At 41.2% G+C, this 26,991-nt stretch overlaps 2 protein-coding genes across 3 annotated transcripts in view; one reads left to right on the top strand and one right to left on the bottom strand.

The window, feature by feature from the left end:
• UBR2 (ubiquitin protein ligase E3 component n-recognin 2) overlaps nt 1–8,787 on the top strand; it is a 54,087-nt gene extending 45,300 nt beyond the window's left edge. For both annotated transcript variants that reach the window (XM_017744792.1, XM_017744791.1), the window contains exons 39-47: nt 130–265; nt 892–982; nt 1,714–1,844; nt 2,485–2,593; nt 2,841–2,897; nt 4,408–4,485; nt 4,758–4,928; nt 5,620–5,721; nt 6,500–8,787. In XM_017744792.1, the coding sequence (XP_017600281.1) occupies nt 130–265; nt 892–982; nt 1,714–1,844; nt 2,485–2,593; nt 2,841–2,897; nt 4,408–4,485; nt 4,758–4,928; nt 5,620–5,721; nt 6,500–6,641 (1,017 nt within the window). In that variant the 3' untranslated portion in view covers nt 6,642–8,787. The remainder of the gene's footprint in view (nt 1–129; nt 266–891; nt 983–1,713; nt 1,845–2,484; nt 2,594–2,840; nt 2,898–4,407; nt 4,486–4,757; nt 4,929–5,619; nt 5,722–6,499) is intronic.
• Nucleotides 8,788–16,657: 7,870 nt separating this feature from the next.
• PRPH2 (peripherin 2) overlaps nt 16,658–26,991 on the bottom strand; it is a 12,436-nt gene continuing 2,102 nt past the window's right edge. Inside the window, exons 2-3 of the mRNA XM_008641697.2 lie at nt 24,917–25,163; nt 16,658–19,618 (exon numbers count right to left, since the gene is read on the bottom strand). Coding sequence (XP_008639919.1) covers nt 19,382–19,618; nt 24,917–25,163 — 484 coding nt within the window. The 3' untranslated portion in view covers nt 16,658–19,381. The remainder of the gene's footprint in view (nt 19,619–24,916; nt 25,164–26,991) is intronic.

Consider the following 26,991-nt stretch of genomic DNA (forward strand, 5'->3'; position numbering starts at 1 on the left):
TGTAATTAGCTTCAAAATTAGCCATATGTGGTATGCTGCCTTCAAGGGGTATAGTTGCAGCTTGAGCAGAGAAAAGGGGAAGATTAAAAAGGAAGAGGAATGTACCAACTTTCTTGTTTTCTTTCACAGGTAAGCTTGGTGCTCTCTTCCCCTGCCATACATTGTCAGGATTTTTCAGGGGTTAGTCTTGGCACTGGAGATCTTCACCTGTTTCATCTTGTCACTATGGCACACATAATACAAATTTTACTTACCTCATCGACAGGTAATGCCACTTTGTCTCAACAACTGAAAAGATTCCTCCAATCTTTACTTAGAAAAAAACTAAGGTGCTGCTGGTAAATGTGTGCAGTTTACAGTTACAAAATACAATTGTTGGTGCTGTCTTTGAGCCCACAGAGTATTGATAAATTGTACTCATCAAAGTTCAGTCATGTTGTCTTCATTGCTCTGCTCTGGGAGTTTCTTGGAGCATAGTCGTGAATCCTGGCTTTCCAGCTGCTGTAGCAGTGCCTGGAAGTGTTTATTGCAGGCTTGGCTTAGGCATTGCATGATGAATGAGTTGCAGTTAGCAAAGTAAGGAATCAATGTATCTGCTGACAAGAGGAGCTGGATAAGGCTTAGTTTGCCAAAAGCAAAGAACTTCAAGCAGGTATGTCAAGAAACCCAATCAATTGAACAAGTAAACCAACACCTCACTGGAGCTGACAGTAGCACAAACTTACTACATATGATGTGCAGCAGAAAACTTCTTTCCAGTACATCATATTCCATCCCAGTGGAATACTTCACTTAGTTTGGGCATTTTTTATCAGAACTTGAAAAAATACATTCTTGTTGTGTAAACACGCATATATGGAACAACTTGTTAATTATTTATTTCTTCTTCAGAAGAGAATGGCATGGACCAAGAAAACACTAACAGTGAAGAGGAAGTAGCTGTGCTTACACTGTATAAATTTCTTTGCCAGTGTACGGGAAGGTAAAAACATGATCTTTTGATAAAACTTTATATTTTTCTCCCTCCTGAACTGAACATTGACTGGTGACTGAATTCTATATACTAGTGCTGTCAAAGATGACATTTTAAACTTGGGAACTCCTACATCTTTTTTCTTATCCAGCACTTCTAGATTCACTTCAGTAACTATTCCTATAAATTAATCTGTTATCAGGAAGATACCTGCTCATGAAGATTGTGCTCAGAAACAATTTTTTTCAGTCAGTTTGCAAAATCTGGAATTGGCAGTGTCTGAGTACAGGAAGCTTAAGATGGGAATGGCTTTGAAGTGAAAGAAAGTAGGTTATAGGTGAAATTAGGTGTTAGGAAGAAGTTGTTTTCTGTGAGGGTGGTGAGGCACTGGAACAGGTTGCCCAGAGAAGCCATGGATGCCCCATCCCTAGAACTGTTCAACGCCAGGCTGGGGGCTTGGAATGAGGTAGTCTTTAAGGTCCCTTCCAACCCAAACCATTCTGTGATCTGAGCTGTTTATGCAAAATCTCCTTAAATTACTGTCCCAGTTGGTTACATTTTTATGAATCTCTAGTTTGTTGTTTTTCTTGGAGTTTGCTTTGAATTAAACACTTCATATAGTGATTGTTTCAGCTGAAATCAGTAATTTAGTATGCAGTGTGACTGAAGACTTAGTAAATAGAGCTTTCAAACTGAAATGATTAAATAGAAATGAAGTTTTTTTATTTTATTCTCTAAAGTGCCTTGAAAGAAATTTCCTCAGGCTGGCACCTGTGGAGGAATCTAAAAGCTGGAATCATGCCTTTCCTGAGATGTTCTGCTTTGTTTTTTCATTACTTAAATGGAGTCCCAGCACCCTCAGAAATTCAAGGTATTGTCTGCTTTGTACTAAATGAGCTTTTCAATACATAAACATTAATGGTCAAAATAAATTACATTTAAACTCTCGTCTGAAGAAGCTGACTGAATGGATGTGGGCTTGTTACTGGTGCAGAATCATATCAGCATAATGAAAAAGGCAAAATGATTAATTAGTTTGTTTTAAAAATGTGTTTTTAATATAGAGGTAAATGCCATTCTAGATTACTTAAAACAGAAATTGATGCCCTTCTGTTAATAAGGGAAATTTTGATTATTTCAAAGCTCCTGTGGATTGCTGTTTTCAAAGGTGAGACCTGCTTTTGCTTGCATTGATTTCATTCAGTTAGCATCTGCTAACACTTAATATTAAGGCCAGGTTGGATTGGGGCTTTGAGCAGCCTGGTCTAGTGGAAGGTGTCCCTGTCTGTGGCAGGGGGATTGAAAGTAGACTGGTTTTGAGGTGCCCTCCAACCTAAACCATCCTCTGTAAATGCACTATGTTCTGTCATACCCCAGATAATTGATGTTAGTAACATACTTCACTGTCTTCCACATATGGCATATGTAGGGATAGAATGTTAATCTGAAAGTGGTCATGATAAGCATTTTTAAAATGAAGTTATGAGAATTATACCTTCGTTGTTTTTCAGTAAACGGAGCAAACCAATTTGAACACTTATGTAGCTATCTTTGCTTGCCAAACAACCTCACTTGCCTTTTTCAAGAAAACAGTGAGATTCTGAACACACTAATAGAAAGGTAAGTTGTATTTTTGTACTTAGTTTAAATATAATAAAGAATCCTGTACAAGACAGTAGTGTAAGTATTCTCCCAGGAATGCATATGGAAGTAAATTGTGGATTTTGAAAAGTGTTTGTGAAAGAAGTGTTTTGAAAGAAATAATTTTGGTTGTAGTGGTTTTTTAATAGAGGTACTGTTGATTTTTTTTGCTGATTTCTTTTTCTATCATTTATTAAAGTTAAAAGCCATTTTTTTTTTCTTGTAGTTGGTGCAGTAACAATGAAGTAAAAAGATACCTGGAAGGCAAGAGACAGGCTATCAGGTAAACACAGAGAGATTTTAAGCAGAGACAGGGGGAAAAACTTTAGTGTTGAAGCTTTCTCCAGATACTTTTTCTAATGCGTGTTTATAATAACATAATATCTGTTCTGCTTTATTGAATAATAAAGATATTAGGGAAGAAGTGAATTTTTAAAAATTTTGTAAGGCAAGGAAATAATGCTTAAATGAGTAGATTTTAAAGGCAAAGTTTAATATTGGGGTTTTATTTAGACTGATGTGCAGGAATCAGAGGCCATAAAATTTCATCTGATGTTTCCTATTGCTTTGTATCTTCTGGTGCAAAAAATATGCTGTCACTAAAAGATGTATATAACCTTTGTTTAAAAATACCAGGCATTGAAGAGCTTTCTAAACTGTCTTTTTAAAGAATCCAATTCCTTCAGTAAAGCCAACACCAAGTCAGCTGCTGAAAAGAAAATCAGCTTCTCATACATTTGTTCTTGCTGCGCAATTACTTCGAATACAGAACATGTTTAATACTTAGTGGGTGTAGAAAAGCATTTAGGGTGTTGTTCTTTCTGAAGTCTGCGTAAAAATAGTGGTTAACAATTATCCTAATAATTAGAAATGAATGTGAAGTTCACGGTGCTGTCATGAAGAACATATCCCTGCTTTTTAATCTCTTGTGCTAAATACATAAAGTCAATCTTTTAACATCGTGCATACAATAAGGCTGTGACAAAAATAAAAATTAATCACTTCATCTGTGAAACACCAGACTATTAACAGAATTTCCTACACAGTAAGAATATTCTGGTTGTGTAATTGATTTCCTGCCACATGTGATTGTTGGGATCTTTTCCATGTGTTCCTTTTGCTGATTCTTATCTGCTCTTCCCAAGCTTATGTCTAACGTGATGACTTTTTTTCCCTCTCATCATGTTCTTGTACATTGCTTCTGTTGCAAACTTCTATTTGCATTTCATCATCTAAGTTGTATTATTCCTAGACTTGAAGATTATTAGAATTAGTGTGTAGTATCTGTTACTTTTAAATATATTTAAAATATATAAGTATTTGATATTAAATTGGTCCTTTTCATTGCATGCATATTTCATTCTCTTCAGGATACAAGTTCCCTGAACTTGAAAGTCAGACTATTTTCCATTCAATGTTAGTGACAAAAAGAAAATACAAGGCAAACTGATACAGAAGAGAAAAAACATTTATTTAAATCTGTAGTGAGTTCATAATTAGGGTTGCTAAAAGCATACAAATGACATGTATTTTTCCAACTTTCCACCTCTGCGTTTTCTCAAATTCATAAGAAATAAGACTAAGAAAGGGGAGGTGGTTATTTGAGAGATGTTGTGTGTTCGTCTTTTTATGAGCTACCATTTTACTCAATGAGTGGCAGAGAAGAGGAAAACTTAAAAAAACTAATTTTTCACAGATGCTGTTTAGATGAGTCAGGAAAACATGAATGAGTTTGAATTTGCTTGTGTATTATTCATTGAAATATGAGTGCTGATTCGATTGCTTTATTCTAGCTATGCAAGAGAATCCAACAAATTAATAGACCTTCCGGATGACTACAGCTGCCTCATTAACCAAGCATCCAATTTCTCGTAAGTTGTATGCAGTTATAGTGAGCACCCCAAAGTCTGCTGCTCCTTCTCATCAGCTGGGAAACCCTTAACCTGAAAGTCTCAGAAAGTTGTGTGTAGAATCATAAAGCTAAGGGCACATAGCATTTATCAGCCAAACTGCCCTGTATTTCAGTGAAATACTGAAATAAAAATTTCAGCTGTTACCTGTTACAGAGGTACTTCTGAATCTTTTTACTATCTAGAGTTAACACATACAGTGGGTTTTTTTTCTTTTTTTTCCCTAACAAAAGGTGTCCGAAATCAGGTGGTGACAAAAGCAGAGCCCCAACATTGTGCCTTGTGTGTGGGACCATGCTGTGTTCTCAGAGTTACTGCTGTCAGACTGAACTAGAAGGGGAAGATGTTGGAGCCTGTACTGCACATACATACACTTGTGGTTCTGGAGTAGGCATATTCCTTAGGTAAGGAGCTGAACACCTCTGCTCTCATTGCTGGGTTAGATGGTGTGTGTAGTCATTAAATTAATAGTTCTGTATATGTGATTGCAGGGGTAGTGTGTAAAGGCAGTGTTTTGTTAACAACAGGGTTGCCTAAAAACTAAAATGTATTCATCTTCCTATGCTTTGGTGTAAGGTTCAGAGGTTGCTTCTTTGAAGATAATATTTCAAAGAAAGTTCAAATTTCATTTTCAAGTGAATTTGTTTTGCCTGTGCGTTTATTTCTACTCAAGTGTTACAAAATAATGAAGGTAAATACTTTGATTTTGTTGTTGGTGCTGCTGTTGAAAACATGAAAATTCATTTTAGTTGTCTTCCAGCATATAGGAAAAGGTTAGATAATGTCTGTTTTCACTTTGGCAAAGATTAGTAAGAAGCAAAATTGTTTTGGGGTTTTTTTTGTGGTTCTGTTGGGTATTTTACACAGCCTGCAAATAATATGACAGGGAACAACATTGTTTTTAACTGCTACTGAGGAGTTGTAACAGGGAGAGAATGAGAGATGTAGTTTACAAAAATGTGCCTTTAAAAATCTGTACATGCAGATTATACAGAATGAAAGTAGGGAAGAACTGAAAAGGAGTGTCTATGAAAGTATGAGAAACTGTTCACCTAAAAATCAATACCAAAAGATCTTCTCTCTGTTTCTCTCTAGAGTACGAGAGTGTCAGGTGCTATTTTTAGCTGGGAAAACAAAGGGCTGCTTTTATCCTCCTCCTTATCTTGATGACTATGGAGAGACAGACCAGGGACTCAGGTAAATATTTTAAAAATTGTGTCTTTTAAACACAGGAATTATAGAACTATCTGGTGTGAAAAAATAACTTCTTATGTTATCTTTTCATTTTAATTATATAGGTAACATTATATTTTGACATTGCTGCTGCATCTAGTATCTTCAGATGTGTGAATGTTAATATGTGGGTCTAGGTCAAAAATATTTAATGGAAGATCTTCCCCAAGTTAAAAACAGTTGTCTTGAAAATTGCTTAAAGTTAAATCTTTCAAGCAGCTGTGAAGTTGATTACGAACTAAGGCTGAAAATTTGTATCCAGTGCATTTGTTTTTATAACCTGTGTTAATTTAATACCAAGTGAAAATACAATGAGATTATTTTATTTAATGTAATAGGTCTTTGTCTTAACTCCCATCTCTGCTTCCTATGCAAGAATATTTTGGGGACTTGATATTGTTAATGCTTGCTACTTCTGAAACTGGCCAAGACCAGAGAATGTGAGCTGGTTCAGCCTGGAAAAGTTACTGAATACTTGCATTAGGAGTTCTGTGGGCTGGCTGTGAGGTTCCCAGGCTGGAGGGAACTGTTGAGCTGTAAGGGAGGGGCACCAGACAAGGTAGCACTGCAGTTTACTTATCCAAATACCTGTTCATTTGCTCTGATAACAGAATAATATTAAAGGGTTATCTGAATATTGTAGTATTTTATGGGGTTATCTAATACTTAATATGTCACGCCTGAGTGTTTGTGCTTAGTTGCAGTGTTTTATCGTTCCTGATAAGTGTTATCTCCTTTTCAGACGTGGGAATCCCTTACATCTGTGCAAAGAGCGATTTAAAAAGATTCAAAAACTCTGGCTGCAGCACAGTATTACAGAGGAAATTGGACATGCACAAGAAGCAAATCAAACTCTAGTTGGCATTGACTGGCAGCATTTATAATGATTATCTGCTGAAGACTGGAACTTTATTAAAGATTTTTGTAATTCAGTAAGCTTTTCAAAGGAGGGATGAGGAAAAAAAGTCTAAGGAAAAAAACCCCAACAAACTCAGTCCTGTTATTTAATCTTTGTTTTACAATGTATTTCATAAAGATACCAGTTAACATTAATCAAGTAAACTTCTTTCTATGTAAGCAAGTTTTATTAGTCCTATAATTTGCACTGTGCTTCCTTCACAGAAATGTCTTGGGTTATAAACCTGGGCAAATGAACTTAAGTTTCTGATAAAAAAAAGAACGACTCTTTTTGGAAGTCTGACTATGATTTTTCATATGAACTGAAGAGAAAAAGACTGCTGAAACAGAAACTAGATAGAGCACAATTCTGGATTGTGTTTTGCCCCTTGCTAGTAATCTGAGCCGGTTTATTTATTCTTCTGCATTTTAATACTTATGCTGTGTGTACATGCAATGGAATGAAGTAAGGAAGCAAATAATGTAGCAAATGGATGTTTCTGTCTGCATCAGTGGATAATTCACTCTTTCACTCGGTGTATCTAAAACGATTTTGTCATTTGTACTCTTGCAGCTTTCTTGCTTCCAGTTGTTTTTTAACTAAAAAACTAACACTAGCTTTACAAGTAAAATAATTTAATTTAAAGCTTTTTCCAGAGCATTGCACTCCTTAGAATTATGTAGTTTTTAATTTGAATTCAGCTGGGGAGCCCTTTCACTTTGAATTACGTGATTGGTTATTGGTATCCAAGGATTGACATTGTGCTTTAGAAGTTATTTTAAGATAACAATAATATGTAAAAGTCATGAAAGCTAATTTTATGTCAATTTCCAGAAGCACAGAGGATATTTTCTTCATTTTTGTTAACAGTTAAGTTTTAAGGTGCAAATCCCATCTTCTTTTTGTTGCAGATAAACTGAGTGGTTTCCTTTGGTTTTGAAGGGCCACCATCACACTGCCCACTTTTTTGATTTTTTTTTCTTTTCTTTTTTTTTTTTTTTTTTTTTTCCAGTTGTCCCATCAAGTATATTTACTTTTTGGCTTGATTTAAAGCTCTGTAAAGATGTTTGCATATAGTATATTTTATAAATATATTCTATAACTGCGCAGATTTGCACTTGATATGAGGGTGCCTGAAGGCAGTGAGTTTTCTAGTTGTATGTAATTAGACCTCCAAGGTGTCTCTAAAAATCACATTATGCTTACTGATTTAAAATAAAATCCATTACCTTTCCCTCTCCTATCTTCTGACAAATTAGTAAAATCTTAATTTACATAGTTCTGTTTCCTTAATAGTCTGTGGTTCTTTTAGTTAAGTCTTAATTTCTGACTACGTCTCAGCCCAGATAAACAATTCCTTTCACTGTCTGCCAGGTCTTCAGTTACACTTGGTCTGACTGAATTGTTCCTATTTTTACAGATTTAATGCTTCAGATAAATTTTGTATATTCATGGTGTACAGGACAATTTTTCAAATATTCAGTAATAGTATTGAGTGAAGATGTGAAGTATCAAATAAAGAAACTTGGCCAATGTGGATTTCCTTTTCTTAACAACAGTACAGACTACTTTTGTCTCTACTACCTGTCATAGACTGGATCATTTATATATTGCTGTCACTTTTTACGGAGAGACATGGAGAAGTTGTGGGGAAAAATGACATTAATGCTTTATCTCTGCCCTTCCCTACTTAAACTGGTTGACACACCAACAATTTTCTGTGCATGGTACTTAGAAATCCCACTTTTTTGGTGATGTTACTATTCCTTTGTTTTTTAAGCTGTGTGCCACAGTTTCAAATAATGTGTAACTGCATTGAAAAACTCTTTTCCTGTAATCATCATATTAAAAAGATAATCGATGATTCTGACAGATTTCTCTGTGAAAACCAAATATTGACAGCAAGAAGGATTTTTTGTTTTTCTTCTGGGATCAGAGTCGGAGACTGCAACCACAAATAGTTGCTAAGTACACAGCTTATCTTTTTTTTTTGCAATTTGGTCATTCTTTACTCAAGACTTCTGTTTTCTGATTTGTTTTGCATGTGTTTATATTAATGTAGAAATATTTATATATAACATTGTTTCAGTATCAGGGAAATAATATCTGTAATAAATTGGCTATAACTTTAATATTTATGGATTATGTGTACAATCTAGAATATATTATGTGTGTGGGGGGAGGAAAAAAAAACCCAACAAAACCCACAAAAATTCCCAAATACAAAACCATTATAAAAAAATCCAAAACTAATCTGAAAGCATCAAGTATGTGCTTTTCATGTCAACATTCAATAAGTAATTTTTAAATGTTGTTTTTAGAGTTTTGCTGAGCTTGTTCCTTCAAGTGTGCCCCTTGTTAATCACAAGCTGACAGAAATACCTGGATGTGCAACATCTGCAATTCCCTGGCTAAAAATGTAAGATGATTATATTATTAGTGTCACTTCCTTCAGTCAGCTAAACCTTTCTTGACCTCTACCAAAAAGTCTAATCATCTTTTTAAAGGATTGCAAGTTACATTTTATAAAGGAATAAGGGTTGAGGTTCATATCAGTAATGTTATTTACTCTGTTCATACTAGAAGGTAACACTTTTTACTCCCCCCAGTCTGCCACAGGAGGCTCTTTTTTACTCTGCTGGAAGTCTGTAACCAAGTTAACAAACTCCTGATGCCTTCTGACTTGTGCCAAGAGCCAGTGCTCCCACAGCTCTCTTAGCACTTCCTGTGATGTTACAGGGAATTTGGCTCAGATGAAGTGCTCGTGGATTCTCAAGACTATTGCCATTTTCAGCTCCCCTTTGGTTCTCTACAGCTTCCTCCCATGTCCCTCAAACTAGTCTGCAATGCTGATCACTAAGCAAGTAAATTTCATGCCTTCCCACTTTAGCACTGGGAAGAACCTGGACTTGAAGGGTTCTGTGTGTTCCTGCACTATACAGTTCACTCCTTTTCCTGGGACAGTGGACATGGAGTGTGTAGGTGCACAGACTCTTTTCTGTCCTTTCTCATTTGATATAAAGCCCTGCCAGCTCTCATGGTCCAGCCCTGGTGTCTCATTTTAAGTGCATTTTACTTTATTTTATGTTAAATGACAGTGTTTTGTTTCAAAGCTCTGTCATTATGAAAATTTTCTCTGCAGCCTGAACGTGTAGAGGAGAAGCTGGATGTTCAACCTACCTTCAGCATTAAATCCCAGTTGATCTTCTTTCTGGAAGATTAAATTGTACAAGGGGAGTTGCATCTCAAATCTCTTCACAGTAGTGTTGTGTCATGATCAAGTGAGTTTCCAATCAGCCTCGCTTCTTCCCTGGACTCTCCTTCACTCCTTTCTAGGAATTGCCTCTAGCAGAAAGTGGTGACCCTGTTATTTCCATTCTGCTGTTGAGATTATTGATTATAGAAGTGAAAATGACAGTATTAAACAGTTTGGGCTTGAATATCAGCCCCATGGGAATTCCACTTGTAATGGTTTGCTTCCAACTGTGCACTGCTGCCCTCTGAAACTGAAAATCCAGCCAAGATTCTGTCCACCTTGCAGTCTGCCTAGTTTACATCTCCCCAAATTGGTTATGAGGATGTCAGAAATCGTACTGAAAGTTCTTCTAAAGTAAGCCATCTGCTGTACAGAGAAAGTGTTTTACAGCAGCAAAATATATAAAAATACACACAAGGAGGCCACCTCTGGTAATAGCAAAAGATACTGGGGTCAACTTTATTGTGCTTCTATAGGTCTTGGGATCTGAGTATCTTTGTGTTGGAATCAGCTTGGCTTTTGTTGAGCCAGTCCTGCATCATAGTGGGAATGGAATGGTGCTTTTCATACCTTAACTGGCATTAAAGGAACTTTCATAGGGAGGCCTCTACTTCTCTACCATTTGCTGTTCAGCTCCTTAGCTCTGTACGGTAATTGTCCCAGAGTTCTTCTTGGTGCTGTGTGGAGAAGGTTGCAGACTTCATGGGAACAACACTGGATTCAGTTATTATCCAGGCTTGCCTTCTGCAGGACTGCTGCCATGTGCTGAAGGAGTGGTGCAAGCCAGGGAGCCTGCCAGCCACCCCTCTGCACACACAGCTAACACGTTGCTGTCTGACTCTTACTTCCTCGGGGTAGCTGGTTCAGGCTCTATGGAACGGCTTCTATGGATCCTCAGGGACAGGCACACAGAAAGGTTGCTTAGCAGCGGTGGGAAGTCTTACAGGCAAGTTGTCTTTAGGGAAATGTCTCTCTTACCATGAATTCTTTTGGGTTTGGTTCTTTTTCATCCTGGGATTTGAATGTTGAGGAATTAGAAAGAGTAGAGTTGGCTTTTAGTTTTGGGCTATGTTCACGCAAAAGTGGGAATAATCTCTCAGCACACACCACAGGCAGCTCTAGAGCTTGGAGGTGTGGCCAGGAGGAGCTGGAGCCTCCCTGCCTCTCCTTGCTGCCACTCAACAGTGCCCATGGAGTCTGGGGGTTCTGCTGTTGTGGAAGTTTGAACTGTTGGGACAGAGAAGAACTCATGTCAGTGGGGTGGTTGGGGATCCCAGCCTTGGCTGAGGCTATCGATCTGTCAGTGCTTTCCCTCAGACCGGGTTCTGGAAGTTCATCCACTGGAAAACTCAAGAGGCCTGACTAAAAGTCCCACAGAGCTGTGCTTTTCAGACAGTTAAGCAGCTTTTTCCAGTAAGGGGAAGAAGAGGTTTCATTATCTGTTTTATTCCAAGGCTAAGGGTCAGGAGAAATAGTGATTCCTGGTTCTGTTCTGGGAGAATCAGCTCCAGGCATGGCTAATTCAGGTGTGACTTTTATGCAACAGTATTGAGCTAGTTTTGTTGATAATACTATTTTTCACCTTGTAGTAGTCAATATGTATTAGTTAAATGTATTACAGGCTGATAGAGGAATATAAGCTGCAGTAAAATAGTTCAGGTTTTTACAAAGCAGAGCCCTGTGAATCCCACATGTTGGATGTGCATTGTCCCCCTCTGATCATGTTGGGAGTGTTTCGGTGCTGCTCAGTGCCCCTTATCACCAGCTGGCTCTGAGAAGTAGCTGAGCATTTAATGAGTAGATGAGTATATGATGTATTTATTTATAAAAGCTCAGTACTAAAACATCCTCTCATTTCAGCTTGAGACCCTGCGGAAGGTTATGGTGATTTTGTCTTGTTGAAGTTCATTGTATCCACCCACGCACACCCAGGTGGGGGTGTGTGTGTCCCAGCAGTCTGGCCAGGACTAGGTGCTACAGAGGACAGGAGCAATGGCTTCTGGAAATGTCTTTTATATTCTTTGGGATTCAGTGGGACCTGTGGGGCTATGTTTTGCCTCAGTATCCTGCTTCACCCATCCTAAATCTTAAGTAAAGCTGCCGGTTGTCTTTTCCTGTTTCGGATGCCTTGGCTGGTACCTAATAATGTGAAGAGGAGTGGCACACACCACACACTCTCCCTCTTGTTGCCAAAGCACAGGTCTGCTGCTGAGAAGGCGACTGTACCATGGCCATTTGGAGCTCAGGCTTCCTGGGCTGGGTGGAAACAACACATTTCTCAGCATCTTCCCACTTTATTGCTGTCAGTCACATCCCTTGTTATCCATACATGCTGCTCTTTAAAGACTTGCTCAGTTATTTCTTCTGCTGTTTCATACATGTACATTTCTATTCATACTTCATTCGTGGCAGTTTTAACATTTCTTCTACAAATCTTTGTTCCACAGATAAAAACTGCTTTGCATATTTTTATCTTGAGGCTTTTGCATATTCATCCTCTTTTTTTTTTTTCCTGCTCTTCTGCCACCTTTCCCCCTCTCCTGGCATGCAAACATTAGATGCCCAAATCTTACATCTTTGATGGAGACATTTGTCAAACACTCCTCTCTTGGAGGAAAAAAGAAGAGGGAGAGTATGAGGAGTTTCGCAGTGCGCCAGGTGTAGGAGCTACGAAATGGCAAGTACTGATCTTCGTCTCCATGACAGCAATGATTAAATGTTACTTTTTCATCAGTTTGTGAATATATATTTTCACAGTCTCTTTTCAGACAGCGTGAGCTCGGAGGTGGTAAGTTTTCCAGCTTGTCCTTTGCGTGGGATCCTGGAAGGAAAGCCAGACTGGGTAGAGAGCCCCGGGCAGGGTGGGACAGCTGAACTCAGGTTAAGGATGATGTCTGTGCAGACCACTGCGAAATATTTCAGTGACTTATAAAAGCAAGGTGTTGATTTGAAATCAACCATGTATTTGAGGAAAAACGTGTGAAACATATTTCTGTACTTGCAGTACCCTTAAGTGTGGAGGATGGTAAAGTGTGTTAATGAATAGGAGAGAAGATTATATAAAAATAACGAGGGTGAGGGGATCAGCAGTGTGTTCACTGATGTAATTCACTGGTGTCCTGTAACTAGACATGCCTGCTTTGAAAAGGTAGTGTTTGCTCCCTGTAAAGACAGCTCCAAGAAGCCTGTGTTTTCTTGCAGTGATTGTGTCAGAGTCTTGGAATGAATGTGCAATTTAGCACAAAATACACTAGGAGAAGAAAAAAAATCTGCAGTAATTGCTAGGCATCTACTTAATGCTGTTGAGCTAATCAGGTGTCTCATCTGTGTATCCTTCCAGGTCAGGTTTTGGTAATTCATAAAGTGCTCTAATAGCTGAAATCTTGGAACATGGCATGAACTCTGACACAAAGAACTTTGTGTTTTATTTTCTTTTTCTGTGTACTGCTTTGTAATGCAGGCTTTAAGCTCCACTCTGTCAGCTTGAACAGGATGGAGCTGAAAACAAGGAATTTTGAGGGTTTTTTTCCTAATGGAGTGGTAAATGCTCTACACTAGCAATATGTTTGTCACCTGGAGCATGCAGAAGCACAGTGTTCAGCTGGGAGGCTGGGGGTAACTACTTCTAATGCCAACATGTGTGAGACAAACATTTCTGTGTGGGCAGCGTTTCAAATCGTTGGGCAGATGTGGAAGAACAGTTATCCAGACATTGAAAGGTGTCACATCCATTTAGGACAGCAAACCCAAGACCCAGTGTGGTTGCTTCATCGCCCTGGAGCACAGTGGGAGCTCAGGGTGGGATGCCCTGCTCCAGGCATGGCTGCTGAGGTGCTCGTGGTTTCCAGGGCTGCCGTAGCAGTGGTTGTGGTGAAAGGAGGATGGGGTCGAATCCTGCTCTCAGAGGTTTGGGGTCCACTTGTAAACCTTCACCAGTGACAGAGACCTAGCTGTGAAGTATTTGAGGAGGATATGTGGCACTGGGAATGTCTACCTGTGTAAGCTGCGCTCCTGGTTGAGTGCCACTGTGCAAAGAGGGAGGGGACAAAAGGTTGTTTTGTCCTACTGGAGTCAGGGATATAGTGTAGTAGTAATTATTTGAAATCTAGACATACCACTGCAAGTTTTTTCCTGAATAAAATGCTTCCTGAAATGCATTTAATCCACTTGTAATATCACCTAATCTCAAAAATAATCTAAAATACTCTAAAATGATAAAAGAAGTTAGAGAAGTAGAGAATAAATTTGAATTTTAAGTCCTAATTACATTTAATGTTCTGGGGTGAAAACAAGAAATGCTGTCATAATTTACTTAAAATATGCCAATAGCAATGTTACAGAATCACTTTTACTTATGCTGTTGATTAATTTATGTAATTAATGAAAGATTCATTCATACCAAGTTGTGAATTCACCTTGTTGGTATGTCCCCCGTGTTTTTGTAATTTTTAACCTTAGCCTGTTATTTGTGCTGGAGAAAACACGTGTGTAAATGGGAAAACTCACATGCATTTGGAAAAGTGTTTGTCTGAGGCAGAGCTGTGCCACCCTCTGGACAGCTTATTTGGGCAGCTGGGAAGGCAGGGGGTGATCTGTAAGAGGAAAACTTTGTGTTTGGGAACTGTGTGTGTCCTGGAACTGATGAACACAGCCAGGGTCTCTTTCCAGCTTGGGTATCCTGGCATTGCTGCCTGGCTGGAGCATGGGCTCTGTGTGTCTCCAGGAGGGAAAGACAGCACTTCTTTAGCGCTGCTGTTTAATTCTGTATCATCACAGATTTCAAAGTGACTTCTGTGGGGTTTTTTTCAAGAATTAAACATTTTCACCCTATTACCAAGGGAGTCAGTCTGGGGAATTCTGTGCCTGAGGATTAGGGCTTTGTTCTCTTCCTTTCATCACCCTCTAGCTGCAGTTGTGCCTTTCCAAGTTTCCTCACTTCTGCTTTGCAATGCTTGACCCTGTTTTGCTCAGGAATGTGGTGCTTGGTTGCCTGGTGCAGGAGGTGTGCATCAGTCTGGTGGCAGGCTGCAGACCTGCCCTTTGATCCTTGTTCCACTGTTTGACTAGTTCCTCCGATTCCTGAACCACCCTTTGCTCTGGAGTGCTTTGAGAACAAACTGTGGATATGTACTTCCTCGTGGTTTATGGACTATCCTCTTGATGGAAACAATCAGGCAAGAGTAGTTGTTTGCATGTGCTTTGTGGGGAGCTGGCGGGATGGGAAGTGGGAGTCCTGCTCCACCTCCCCCTGGCACAAATGTGAGGGGGGGCTTCAAAAAGGGGGTGTTCCCCAGGGCAGGGTGCTGCAGAGACTCTGATGGAGAGTCTACAAAGCTGAGCTCCAGGCCAAGGTTTCCTCCAGCTTTCCCACCTCACAACTGTGCTTTGGATCCGAATTCAGATGTACCTATGAAATGACATGGGAACAGCAAATGCAGGTGCTTTGAGAGAGGCATTTTGCTACTTCAGTGTTTCAGTCAGTTGCTAAACACTATAGGTCTGATATAATTCAAAAAAAGTTCCATGTAGGCATTACTTCAGATTTGAGATAGCTGCATTGCTGTTGCCAGAAATAAATTTGCCTAAGCCTGTGTCTTCCCCACAGGGGGCTGTTAATCACATGGTTCCATTCTATTTTTCTGGCCTTATCTCTTAATTAACTAATCTCCAATAATGCTCTTTCTTTTTTTTTTTTTAATAAGCATTTGTGATCCGTCCCCGTTTTCCATCGATTACACTAAAAGCAGCGTTGGCTTCTTTTACAAAACAAGCCAGTTGGGTGTGAATCAGTAAGTGTTTTGCTGGGATCCCTTTTTCTTTATATCAGCCTTGAAAATCTTCCCAGCCTATCAGGTAGGGAGTCTGTGGTGCCTGTGAGCCTGATATAGCATCCCCATGCTCTTTGCTAAGCTGCACACTTGTGTTTGTGTGGTATTACAAAATGCCCAAGCTCATGTAATGCATGGAGGCTAATCTTATCAGTTGTATTAAGGCTACTTAGGAACTAATAGCTTTAAGGAAGCTGTTTATATTTCCTCCTTTAAAGCACTTTAGTCAATGTTCTGTGCCCCTTCAAATAAATGTCATCAGTAAAATAGTGCACTTTTTGTCATTTCTTTTAAATGTGATATTTCTTAAGAGTTGACATTTCAAGGCCTTGGGCTGGGTCTCGTATCTGGGTACTTGGATTTAAGCCACTAATCCATATGGAGGTACCTAAAAAGAAGTGGCCTGGTTTGCATGAATTAAGCTCACATCCTTCTGAAGTTTATTAGTTTGAAAATCAGGGCATGGCTCTGGAAGTCGTCGGATTGCTGCAGGGAGATTTGACTTTGTGAGCTCTAGACTTAAATTTAAAATAAGAACAATGTGTTCTTTTGAATGTCCATTGCAAGTTAAACGGGGAGAAAAAGAGGTTATAAACCCAGCTGATTGTCAAAGATCCTGAGGATGCCAGTGGTTTCACTGGTTCAGCGTGACCAGAACATCACATTTGTGGCTGTGAATATATTTTAATTCCTATGTACTACAAGAGGATGCTGTTAAAATAGTACAGCAAATTCTGTTTCTAGTAAGAGGCAGGTGATTTAGGGGTCTGCTTGCACATCCTGAGCTTAGCTGGGCACATGAAATGAGGAAGGTTTGCTTTCTCTCAGAGCATTATATAGAGGTGGGGAAAACCTTCCCACGTATAGGGACACATAAAACAGATCCAAAAAATGAATTCAGAAGGAAAAAGTCAGCAGTAATGCAAATTAAAGAAATCTGTATTAAATTGTATATATTTAAACATTTTCTTTAAAGAGATCTTTACTTGCAATAACATTTTAATACCTAAATTTACATTTGCAGTCAGCAGAAATATCTTTATCTAGAACAGCATTTGCAGTATCACAAGTAAGTATGTGTAAGATTGGACGAGTGATATATTACATGTAATATTTTACAAAGCAGTCGTATTACAATCCTGTGGTAATCATAAGATGTCACAAAGATCTTCATCAGCCAGGAGGCTTTATTTTAGACAGCATTAGCCCATATACTCCTTGTTCCCTGGTTCCAGCACTGCTCTTCATAAACCTGTCTCAGATGGTCTCTTTACCCGCCTGATACCATTGCTCTGGGAACTGGCTTCTCCAGTGTGGCATTGAAAGAATGGTTTGAGAATTTGTTACATTGGTTTAGCACTAATCTGGTAAAAAAGAGAGACCACGAATAATTGGAGAGTCCTGACTAAATTAGTGGCCTAAGCCAGATTTCTAGAGCAGCAATACATCTAGATCTCTTTGAAAAGTCAATCTAGTCAAATAACTGGTATAGATCACAGCTCGCTGAAGCCTCACAAGGAAAGACTGTAATTAATCCTTGTAACGCAGCTCCTATCCACATGTGACTCCTCTGAGAAGTTCTTCTCTGGTACATGTGGGCACATTGTGTGCCATCCACAATCCTGTTCTTCCCTAATGGACCAGCTGAGAGGGGCAGCTGGTCCCAGTGACGTCCTACTGAGCAGGGAGGAGCTGCTCTGGCTCGTACAGTTCTGTCCCTCAGCAGAGCAAGAGACGATAGGCTGTGGTGAGTAGCAAGTTGGCCTTTTGTCAGTGCCCTTGTCCTAGTCAGTCTTATGCACAGAAGAGGAGAGTGACTTTTAAATTCATTATTGTAACTAAATTCATGATGATAACTAAAGTTAAAAGCTTTGACCAGCTTTGAGAAAGTGAAAGGTCACCACAGACACCTGTCAAAACCAAACCTTGCGTGCAGGTGGCCTGAAACAGCCTGGGCGTTGAGATGGAAACCATGGCTTGATGTACAGACACATCCCTACCTGTCCTGCCTTGAACTGATCTGTCCATCCTAGAAGGAATTTGGACAGAAGCCGGAGGAGCTGAGTGCTGCTGGGGCAAGTGCACAGGTGATTAAGAACGAAAACCAGTGGGCTGTGCAATGGTTACGCAGCAGCAAACACTGCTCCCTTTGAGGGCCGGCCACCAGCCAGGGAGAAGGGACCCTCTGAGAAACCTCTCCCAGGTACATCCCTGAGAAGTAGAGGGTTTGCACAGCCAGGGTAAATATAATGTGGTGCCTGGCTTGCAGGGAGGGACTGAGGTGTCTGCAATCGTTGGTGCAGGAGACTGGGGCTTGTTCTCTTGGGTTTCTTTCCCTTTAGCTGAAATTATCTGGCAGCTGAAAATAAACTGAAGATGATGCTCTGTTCCCTTATTAGAGGCTGCACACCACAGCAAACTCTTTCCATATTTTGTTCCAACTTGGTATATGAGAACAGGATCCTCCAGCTATGACAGTATGTTTGGAGAGATGCAGCATATGCAAAATCTGCCTTCTCTTTGATTTAAAAGATATAATGAGGAGTACCCTTTCACTGATAAAGAAAAGTAAAATTTGCACATTGGGGATTGATTTAAACTTAGTTTTCCCTGGCCTGAAAGGGTGAGGCTTGATGTACTTGTGGATTAATGATACCCATTTTCTAGGACCCTGGAAAGCATTTAAAGTGTGAATTCTAAGTGGCCTGTCTGGCTTTGGGTTTGTCTTTTTCTTGCCTTAAAAATAGTTGGGCTTGAATATTCTGGAGCAAGTTATGAGATGACATACTCTGTAAAATGTCCAGAGTAACCATAACTGGCATGTGCTCATAGCCTGGATTCCACCCACTACAAGACTTCTGCAAAGAATTTAAATACAAGGTGAAGCGTAAGTCTACAACACATGCATTCAAGATATACAGCCTGCAAAAAAACCCTGAGAAACAAACCCCATGAATCTCACCTGAATGTTGTTTTCAGGATGCTTGGCTCCCTCATTTAATTACAATTTTTGCTTAGTACATAAATTCTCAGCATAAGTTTGCATTTTGTTCTATGTACATCTTAAGAATACAGCAGAAAATACCATTGCTTAGCACATTAACAAAAATCACATATGAAAGGTTTGTCAAAATACCTGTATACTAAGTTATATACAATTCTGGAAATCCTTCTGTCTTTGAATTCTATCATGTTTTTCTCCAGAAACCCAATCTGTTTGTTCTTAAAAGCTGAAGTACAGAAAGTATGCTGATGAAACAACTTGAGCAAAAAATACTAATTTTTCAAATTCCACTTTAATTTCAAAGTAAGACGGGATGGATCACCATGTGATGCCAGCAATCTTTTTTTTTTTTTTAATTTTTTTTTTCTTAAACTAACTGTCTCTGATAAGGGAACACGTGAATATTACAAGTCGTAGTTGTGGTCATATCCCCAAAAGGATATGGGTATGGTGTACTCACATTGTGGATAAGTGTTTTATCCCAAGGTGCACTATGTTGTATGCTCCCATGTACAGAAGTGAACATGTGTAGAAATGTGTATACGGTGGTTGATACATAGCTTTTAAAATGTAGATATATTCACGATTCTCAGTTTGTGTTATTTTTCTCTGAGAAAAAGTCCACCTCAGTGAGCAGCTCAACTGACCGTTGTGATGGCTGGCGTCTTCCCACCTTCCTCTCCTTCGGCCCCTTCGCCTCCTGCTTCCACCTGGTTGAACTTACCCAGCTTTTTCAAATTCTCCAGCGCAGATTTGAAAGTGTCCTTCAGGCTGTTCTCCAGGATCCACCCTTCGCTTTCACATTCGGGGTCTTCGGGATTGGCAATGCTTTCCAGGGAGGTGTGCAGCAGGCGCAAGCCAACCATCACCGACATCTGTGCCAGGCAACGGGAAAGGCAGAGAGCGTCAGCCAGACCTGGACGCTCCCGTCCCACCCCCGTTGTCCCCTGCTCTGGGCAGCCTGGGCTGCTGGTGTGAGCAGCAGCTCTGAGGCTCCGTGTGCCCAAGGGGCCTCTCCACGTGCCCCGTCAGTGTCAGTGCCTCCCGGGAGGTTTTAATGCATCCCCGGCTGCTGTGCACGGGATGTCCACAAAGCAGGTTGGATGTGCAACAATGTCCTTGGCCACCACCCACTTAGTTTTAACTAAATGTTTTAACTTTGCATTGACCTTAATATGTTTGGTGAGTATATTAAGCTGATCAAGGAGATATGAATGAATCAGCGTCTCTGCAGAACAGAGCAGCATTAGGATTTTAGCCACCAGTTTGTCTGCTTCAGATTCTGATTTTGTTTTGATATAGATATGTGCAAATAAGGAAGCCAAGGCAGCAGGTGATCTCTCCCTGGCTCCATCTAGAACAAATTTGTATTTCTGATTAAATATTACCTAGTCCCAGCAGCCCTGATTGAGACTTTTTCTACTGTGCTGTGTAACACTGCTGACACTGGCAACACCCTGCACCTGCCTGCAGAGAGAAAGTGTGTATTTAGCCAGTCTCCTGCCTTCTAACATCGTTCAGAACAATCTGACCTCGTGCTTGTGGTGCTTATGGAGAAAAGCAATTGATGAGTGAAGTAGAGAAGGAAAGAAGAGCAACTCCCAGAAGAGCCAGCCTGGTGATATGGTAGGGCAGGTGGTTGGGATGGGGCAGCAGTAAGACTGGTTGGGTCCTTCACGTGCTGGGTAAGGCTCAGATGGAGAACACTTACTGCTATCAGGACCTCACAGGATTTGTTCCCTAAGGGAAGTATGATGCCTCTGTTCCCCTACCCAATTTCCCAAGGAACTGATTACCTTTGGTCCTCCTAAACCCTGATGGCTAAAGAGGCTGGCAGATTTGAGGTTGGGCTTCAGCCACATGCCATGACCAATGGCAGAATTCAGCTCTGGCTTTTGGGCTCGAGGGACTGCCCAAGCATGTGCTTCCATGGACCATCCATCAGCCTGTCTACTGGCATCATCCCACTTGTGTATGATCAGTGTCTCCGAGCTCTTGGAAGACTAAACCTGCACTTGGCTACTCAAACTTTGCAGATGTTCGTATTTCTCTGCCTTCACTCAAGATCAGAAAGGGAAAAACATTGGTCAAAAAACAAGCTTCATTAAACACTTCCATATCCAACGGCAAATGTTCAAACTGCTAAACACTGGAATGTATGACGAGCCACACTTTGATCACTAAGGAAGTTTCCAGTGGGTCTGAGTCTGGAAATAGTCTCATCTAGCCAATACCATGATGACTTAAATCAGTTAAAGCACTATTCTATAAAAGTCACAAGAAGTGACAAATCCCATCACGTTAGTCTTGGGATTTAATGCTTTTGACAACTTCCTTCCACTCTGAGTCCCAGTTTTGCTGCTCTCACTCATGGGACCAATATCTTTTAAATCAATGGCTGTTGCAAGTGCAGATTAACAGGACTGGGTGCAGGAAATGGCCTCCACGTTGCTCTCTCCTTGTGCTGCCTTGCTGCATGTCAGCAGGAGCTTTGTTTTGTGATTGACTTGCCAAGTGCCACTCTTTGATAGCCAAGGTAGGTGGACTGGCTTCCTGGATGGCTCTAAGTCACTAAATATTATCATGCTTTTAAAAAGGAAAGTGCCTGTGCAGTACTGAGCATCTGACCTGTCCTTGGATGAGATTTTGTGACATTTTCTCTCAGTTTAAGACTTTGTTTTCTCAAAAACTTTTCTAAGCAAGATTTTGAGTCCCTGAAGCTGAGATTGCTTAAAAGCAATGCAAAATGTCTGGGCTCTTGTCACCTCCACTGACTTGAGCCTGCCTTCTCTGCCAGATGAGAACAGAGTCCAGGAAGTTTGAGACAAGTATCTGGTAAATTAGTTTATCTCCTGTGTGATCACAGAGAGTCTTGGAACACCAGTTTAGCTGAAGTCTTGCACCAGGGAAGGCCTAACCCCACGCACCAGTATGTGCTGGGGGTGCCTGGCTGACAGCAGCTTGGAAGCAAAGGGCCTTGGGCTCTGGATGACACCAAGTTGTCCCTAAGCCAACAATGTGTCCTTGTGGTAAAGCAGGAAAATGGTATCCTGGGCTGCATTAGGCGAAAAATTGCCACCAGCCTGAGGAACGTTGTCCTTCTTCCCCTCTGCTCAGCCCTGGCGAGGCCACAGCTAAACCTCCAACCTTAACCAGTCTGTGAGCTGTAGATTTGAGCTTAACCACAATCCAGCACAGAAGGCTGGGCTGTCAGAGCCCTGGAGCGAGACCAGTCTTGCTGTGTGATGATTTCCCTGTCATGGAAACTCTTGTCATTTTACAGCAACTTTAAAGTGCCAGGAAGAACATGGCCACAGTGTTCCTCCAGGGCTAGGGCTGCGCAGGCTGGGCTGGTGTATCCCCTGCACCACAGCATGCTCAGCCTCTCCAGCTGGGCCAACAGAGCAAACTGTGTCCATCTGGAGAGTCCCTGCTGCCTGTGGGCTGGTTTTGGAGATTACCAGGAGGTCACTCCTACTGTTCAATGCATCAGAGAGTTTACTCTCCAGCACAGGACATGCAATGTGCCTCCTGTGAATGTCTCCGTGCTCTCCTGGAGCTCAGTCTGGGCCTGTGGCACATGTGGGGTGAATCCCAGGGTCTTGGCTGTTGCAGCAGCTGTGACCCATTGAGACCCACATGTTTGCACAAGTGGAGGACCTGAAGCATCTCAGGAATCAGCCTCAGCCCTCTATTCCTTTTGAAATGCTCTATTCAGGGCACCCTTGAACCCCTCTTTTCCTCTTTGCTGGCTGAGGCAGGTCAAGAAGACATCCAGGCTTGCTCTTCTTGACCTTTTGCAGCGAAGCCCATCTGTTTGCCAGGGTTTAGCCTGAGGCGGCTTAGCCAGAGCAGGGTGTGATCTTTTTTTGTCATCCTCATGACCGGTTGTCACTCATGGGAAGCCTACAGCTTTTGTTAGGAAAACCAGCTTCTAGATATTAGCATCTTTTTCAAATAGAAGTTTTGATATTTCAAAATAGGTTCATTCTTCCTTGTGCCTAATATAGGAAGGTGGAACAGAAATGACCTTCCCTGACATCCCTACACTTGTTTGTCACGTTACCTTTTTCTACAGCTCAGAATAACAGCTGTGATTAGTATTTCCCTCCGTCTTCTGTCCCCCTTCCCACATCCCAATTCCACCAACCCAGCTGGAAGAGTCCTCCACGGCCCCCAGCAGGGCTTTGGTGGAGAAGTACTTGGTTTGAGTCCACGATGGCTGCAGGTGTAAAGCAACCCAGGATTTTGCTTTTGCACTTTGCTGTGACTTCCCAGGGAGTCAGTCAAAGGGGAAATGAGAAGCGCAGAGCCAGCACAGCCACTGCCCCCTGGGCTCACCCTGCTCAGACCCACACTTACCTTGGCCAGGAGTTGGGACCTCTGCTGCCCTCCTACTCAGCATAAAATTGTTTCCTGACTGGAATTTAAAGGAAGTGGTTATATTTCAAGGGAGACTAAATTAATGTCTGCTTCCTGCTTTGCTTCCTCTCTTCAAAGTTTGCCTTAAAAGCAACGGGAATTTCAGACCCAAATCTGGGCCCTTTATGGCAGAATATCAGGCAAGTCATAAATATTCAGGAGGGCGAGTTATTGTAACCCAGGATTGTGTTGTTTCTTTAAAGTTTTGCCCTAAAAGTCCTCTGATTGCCTGAAAGAAAGTCTCAGCTTCTATTTTGAAAAAGACAAAGAAAATAAGATCTTATTTCTTATTATGCCACAGGCTGAAAAACATACCCAGGTGTACTTTAAAGAGTTAGACATAAAATACTGCATTCTTATCACTGCTATTAATGTTAACATATCACTGTCATTAATCTCCTGTAAGTTAGCAGAGGTAAGTTACAGGTTCCTAGTCATGATTTTTTTGCAACTGGCATTGGTATTTTTGTGCTTTTTTCCCCTGAGTTTTTGAATTTCTTCATGACTTTCAAATACAGTTGAAATTCCCCTCTCTTCAAGAACTTTGCACTTGAATCTGGGCTAAAATAAAGACCTTCTCTTTCTTTTCTTACCAGAATAACAGTGCAAAGAAGTTGCACATTTCTCTGCAGTTCGGAGCAGTTATTTTTAAAACAACAACTTAATGATAGTTTTTTCAGTTCACAGATTTATGTAGGTGTTTATTTTCTAAAAAGCATCTTCATTCCTGGAAGGCTGTAGGCCAGTGCTTGTATCAAAATGTAACTCATCTTTTTTTAATTTGCATGCATCTAAATCTTTTAAAAGGCATCAGAATAACTTAAAATAGGCAGGGCCATTTGCAGCAGCCATTGCAAGGGTTGAAAGGATCTGCTGCACCCCAGGGAGCTGCACCCTCCCTTTTACCAGCAGGTCCTGCCTGATCTCCAGCACTTCACGTGCCAGCCCTCGTGCCACTGCCAGCCCACGCTCCCCTAGCATTAGTGTTGATTAAGCACCCTGGCTAGAAAACTGGCCACCTCCCAGAGGCAGGAGGATGTGTTTTCCTCACGTTGGACCAATGGTACTCGAGCTGCACTTTGGGTTATGGTGCCCACAAACACCTGCACTGGGCAGTGTTGGCGCCTGTTTGCATTCACATCGTGGTTTTGGGAAGCAGAATAAAATAAATTTAATCCACCTGCTCCACCTAAACCACTTTTTCTGACCAAAAACCTCGGTGGAGCTGATGAAAGTCCACATGCTGCCTTGAAATTGTTCCACCAATGTGTGTGCAGCCTAAAGTCTTCTTTTCTTCAGTGTGTAAACCCTTTAACTGCACTTTCTGTCCCACTAATTGCTGTCATACCTTTCTGATGTGCTGCTTTTTTGTATTTCTCATTCCCTGCAAGTGGTAACACATGTAAAATTAATGCATCTGGAAGCAGAACTCTTGCACTCTCTTCCCTACTCAGCACCTTGCCTTTGACAGAAAATCACTCCCTTTTCCCCCTCTTGCTGTGGGATACTCGAAGCTCTGGCCCCTTGCTCTGCAAGAGGAGTCTGTGATCCCACACTCACCCCAGCTCTGTCTCCAGCCTGGGACCTTTTAGCCCTTACTCAGTCGTTAGCTATTAGATATTTTCTCAGCCAAACAACGGGGAAATTTATTTTAAATAGATTTGTTTTTCACTCAGAAGTCCACGCTGAAAGATGCCCCGCTCCTGCAGAGCTGGTGCTTCCCTGAAGTGTGTCTGAGGGGAGAGGGTTACCTCAAAGAGCCAGACGAGGAGGGTGACGGCGCCCATGGAGCTCATCATGCCGCTGTAGTAGTTGAGGAGCGCTTCCCGGCAGCCGCGGCGCCACAGGTTGAGCTCCTCGGTCTGGTAGTCGTAGCTGTAGTGGGCAGAGTTGTTGGTGACCTGGTACTGGATGCAGGGCCTGGGGGAGCTGGGGTTGCAGCAGCTGAAGGGGACGCCGTCCACCAGGTACCTCCCGTCCACGTTGCTTTTGATCCGACTGCGGGCAAGGGCAGAGGGAAGTGTGAATACTCAGACACACAGACACAGAGACACACACAGGGATACCCAGGAGCAAATTTGCACGAGGAAGGAAAGCAAAGGCAAGGAGGATTTTCCACCGTGCCTTTCCTCCGTGTCCCCTTGTTCACATAAGGGTGTCTGTCCAGAGCTTCCTTCCTCTCCGAAATCCTTTTCTATGTCAAGGCTACACTGAGTCTGTAATTAACTCTTCCTGGTGGAAATGCACGCTCTCGGGTCACTTCTTCAAAGAAATTAATTTTTAACAAAATTAAATGGCAGAGAGAATTCAGGAGGGGCAGTCAGAAAAGAGTGATCACAGCATAGTCAGGGTGGAAGGGAGGTGCTGGAGCTGACCTGAGCTTGGAAAAGAACCCAGAACAGCCTTAGGAAGCACCATATCCAGACAGACCATTGATCTGGAAGCAAATCTAATAGCTTCTTTTTGATGACAATAGCTCCAGGGAGGGGTTGTGCATTTATTCTTGGCTTGGGAAGGTAGCCAGCATTGAAAACATGAAATGTGCTTCAGCAACAGGATGTTGCAAAAATTTCCAAAGCCCTTGCAGGAGTTCCCCAACTATTTCTCATCTGACACTGTGGTTGTTTTCTGTAAACAGTCATTTAGCCTGGTGTCTTAGGAGATGTTTAGATGAAAGATAACTTAGAAGGCAAATAGTTCCACTGACTTCGCAAAAAACTATAATGAAAGGACTGCAGTTCTAAACCAGGCCATTTTGCTTAGAAAATGACAGAATGGAGAGCCCCAGTGGTCTAGAGAGGCAAAAAAAAAAAAAAAAAAATCTGAGTGTCACTTGTAGCTTTCTATGTGGATATTTTAAAATTGTGTCATAGAGAGAGAGGTGATTCCAACAACCTGGTGAAGGAAAATTCCACTTTGCAGTCATGACCTAAATATATCTAAACAGCAAATGCAGTTGAGGTTTTCTCTTTAAATGTAAAGTGTGCTCTGGATTGGGTCTAATTCCCATTCATGTGTAAATGCTCCATCGGTTTCAGAGAGATTGGATCAGGCCTTTGCTCTACAAATACTATAAAAATTCCATTGTGGGGGACAGACTCCCACCTTCCCTGGAATTAAGGAGAACTTTACTATTGGCTTCAAAGGGGCCAGGCTATCCTGCCAGGAATGGGAGCAGAGATCGTGCACCACCACATAGTACAAACCTTGAATTCACAAACCCCCATTTGCAGATTTTTAATGCCCTATTTCCTGCCTCAGTAGTACAAAGAAATTACCTTGAGTCTCTGTTCCAAACAATCATCACCATCAGTTATTAAGGACAGTATAACCTTGTTTTCCCTCTGTGCATTGCCCTTCCACTGCTGCTGGATTAAGCTACAGCTCTCAAATCTCCATATAATGCTGGCAAGGTTTTTTTCAAGTAGTTATTTATATCCATGGGCATAGCTTTGCAATGGAAACACCCCCTTATTAAATAGTGAATGTATTTGCTATAGCCCTGCAGCGCAATGGGTTAAATCTGGAAGAGTTTTCACTAAAAAGTCCTCATTCAGAATTGCAAAAACAACCAGACCACACAACAAGTCAAAAGAATATGCAGAGAGACACACACAAGTGAAATACCACTTACACAGTCAGGCAGGGATCCCAAGAGATCCCAAGAGATCCACAAAGCTTTTTTTCAAAATTACTTCAGACATTTTAAAATACAGGCAGTGTATTTAAAAGGCAGATTGCTTCCAGTTTATAGGACCCATTATGCAACCACAGAGGATAAACGTTAATGAATGATGTTCCCAAAGAACTTGGAAACACCATCTCT

This window comes from Corvus brachyrhynchos, unplaced genomic scaffold (genome assembly GCF_000691975.1).
Source record: "Corvus brachyrhynchos isolate BGI_N302 unplaced genomic scaffold, ASM69197v1 scaffold258, whole genome shotgun sequence".
In the NCBI taxonomy this organism is placed as follows: Eukaryota; Metazoa; Chordata; class Aves; order Passeriformes; family Corvidae; genus Corvus; species Corvus brachyrhynchos.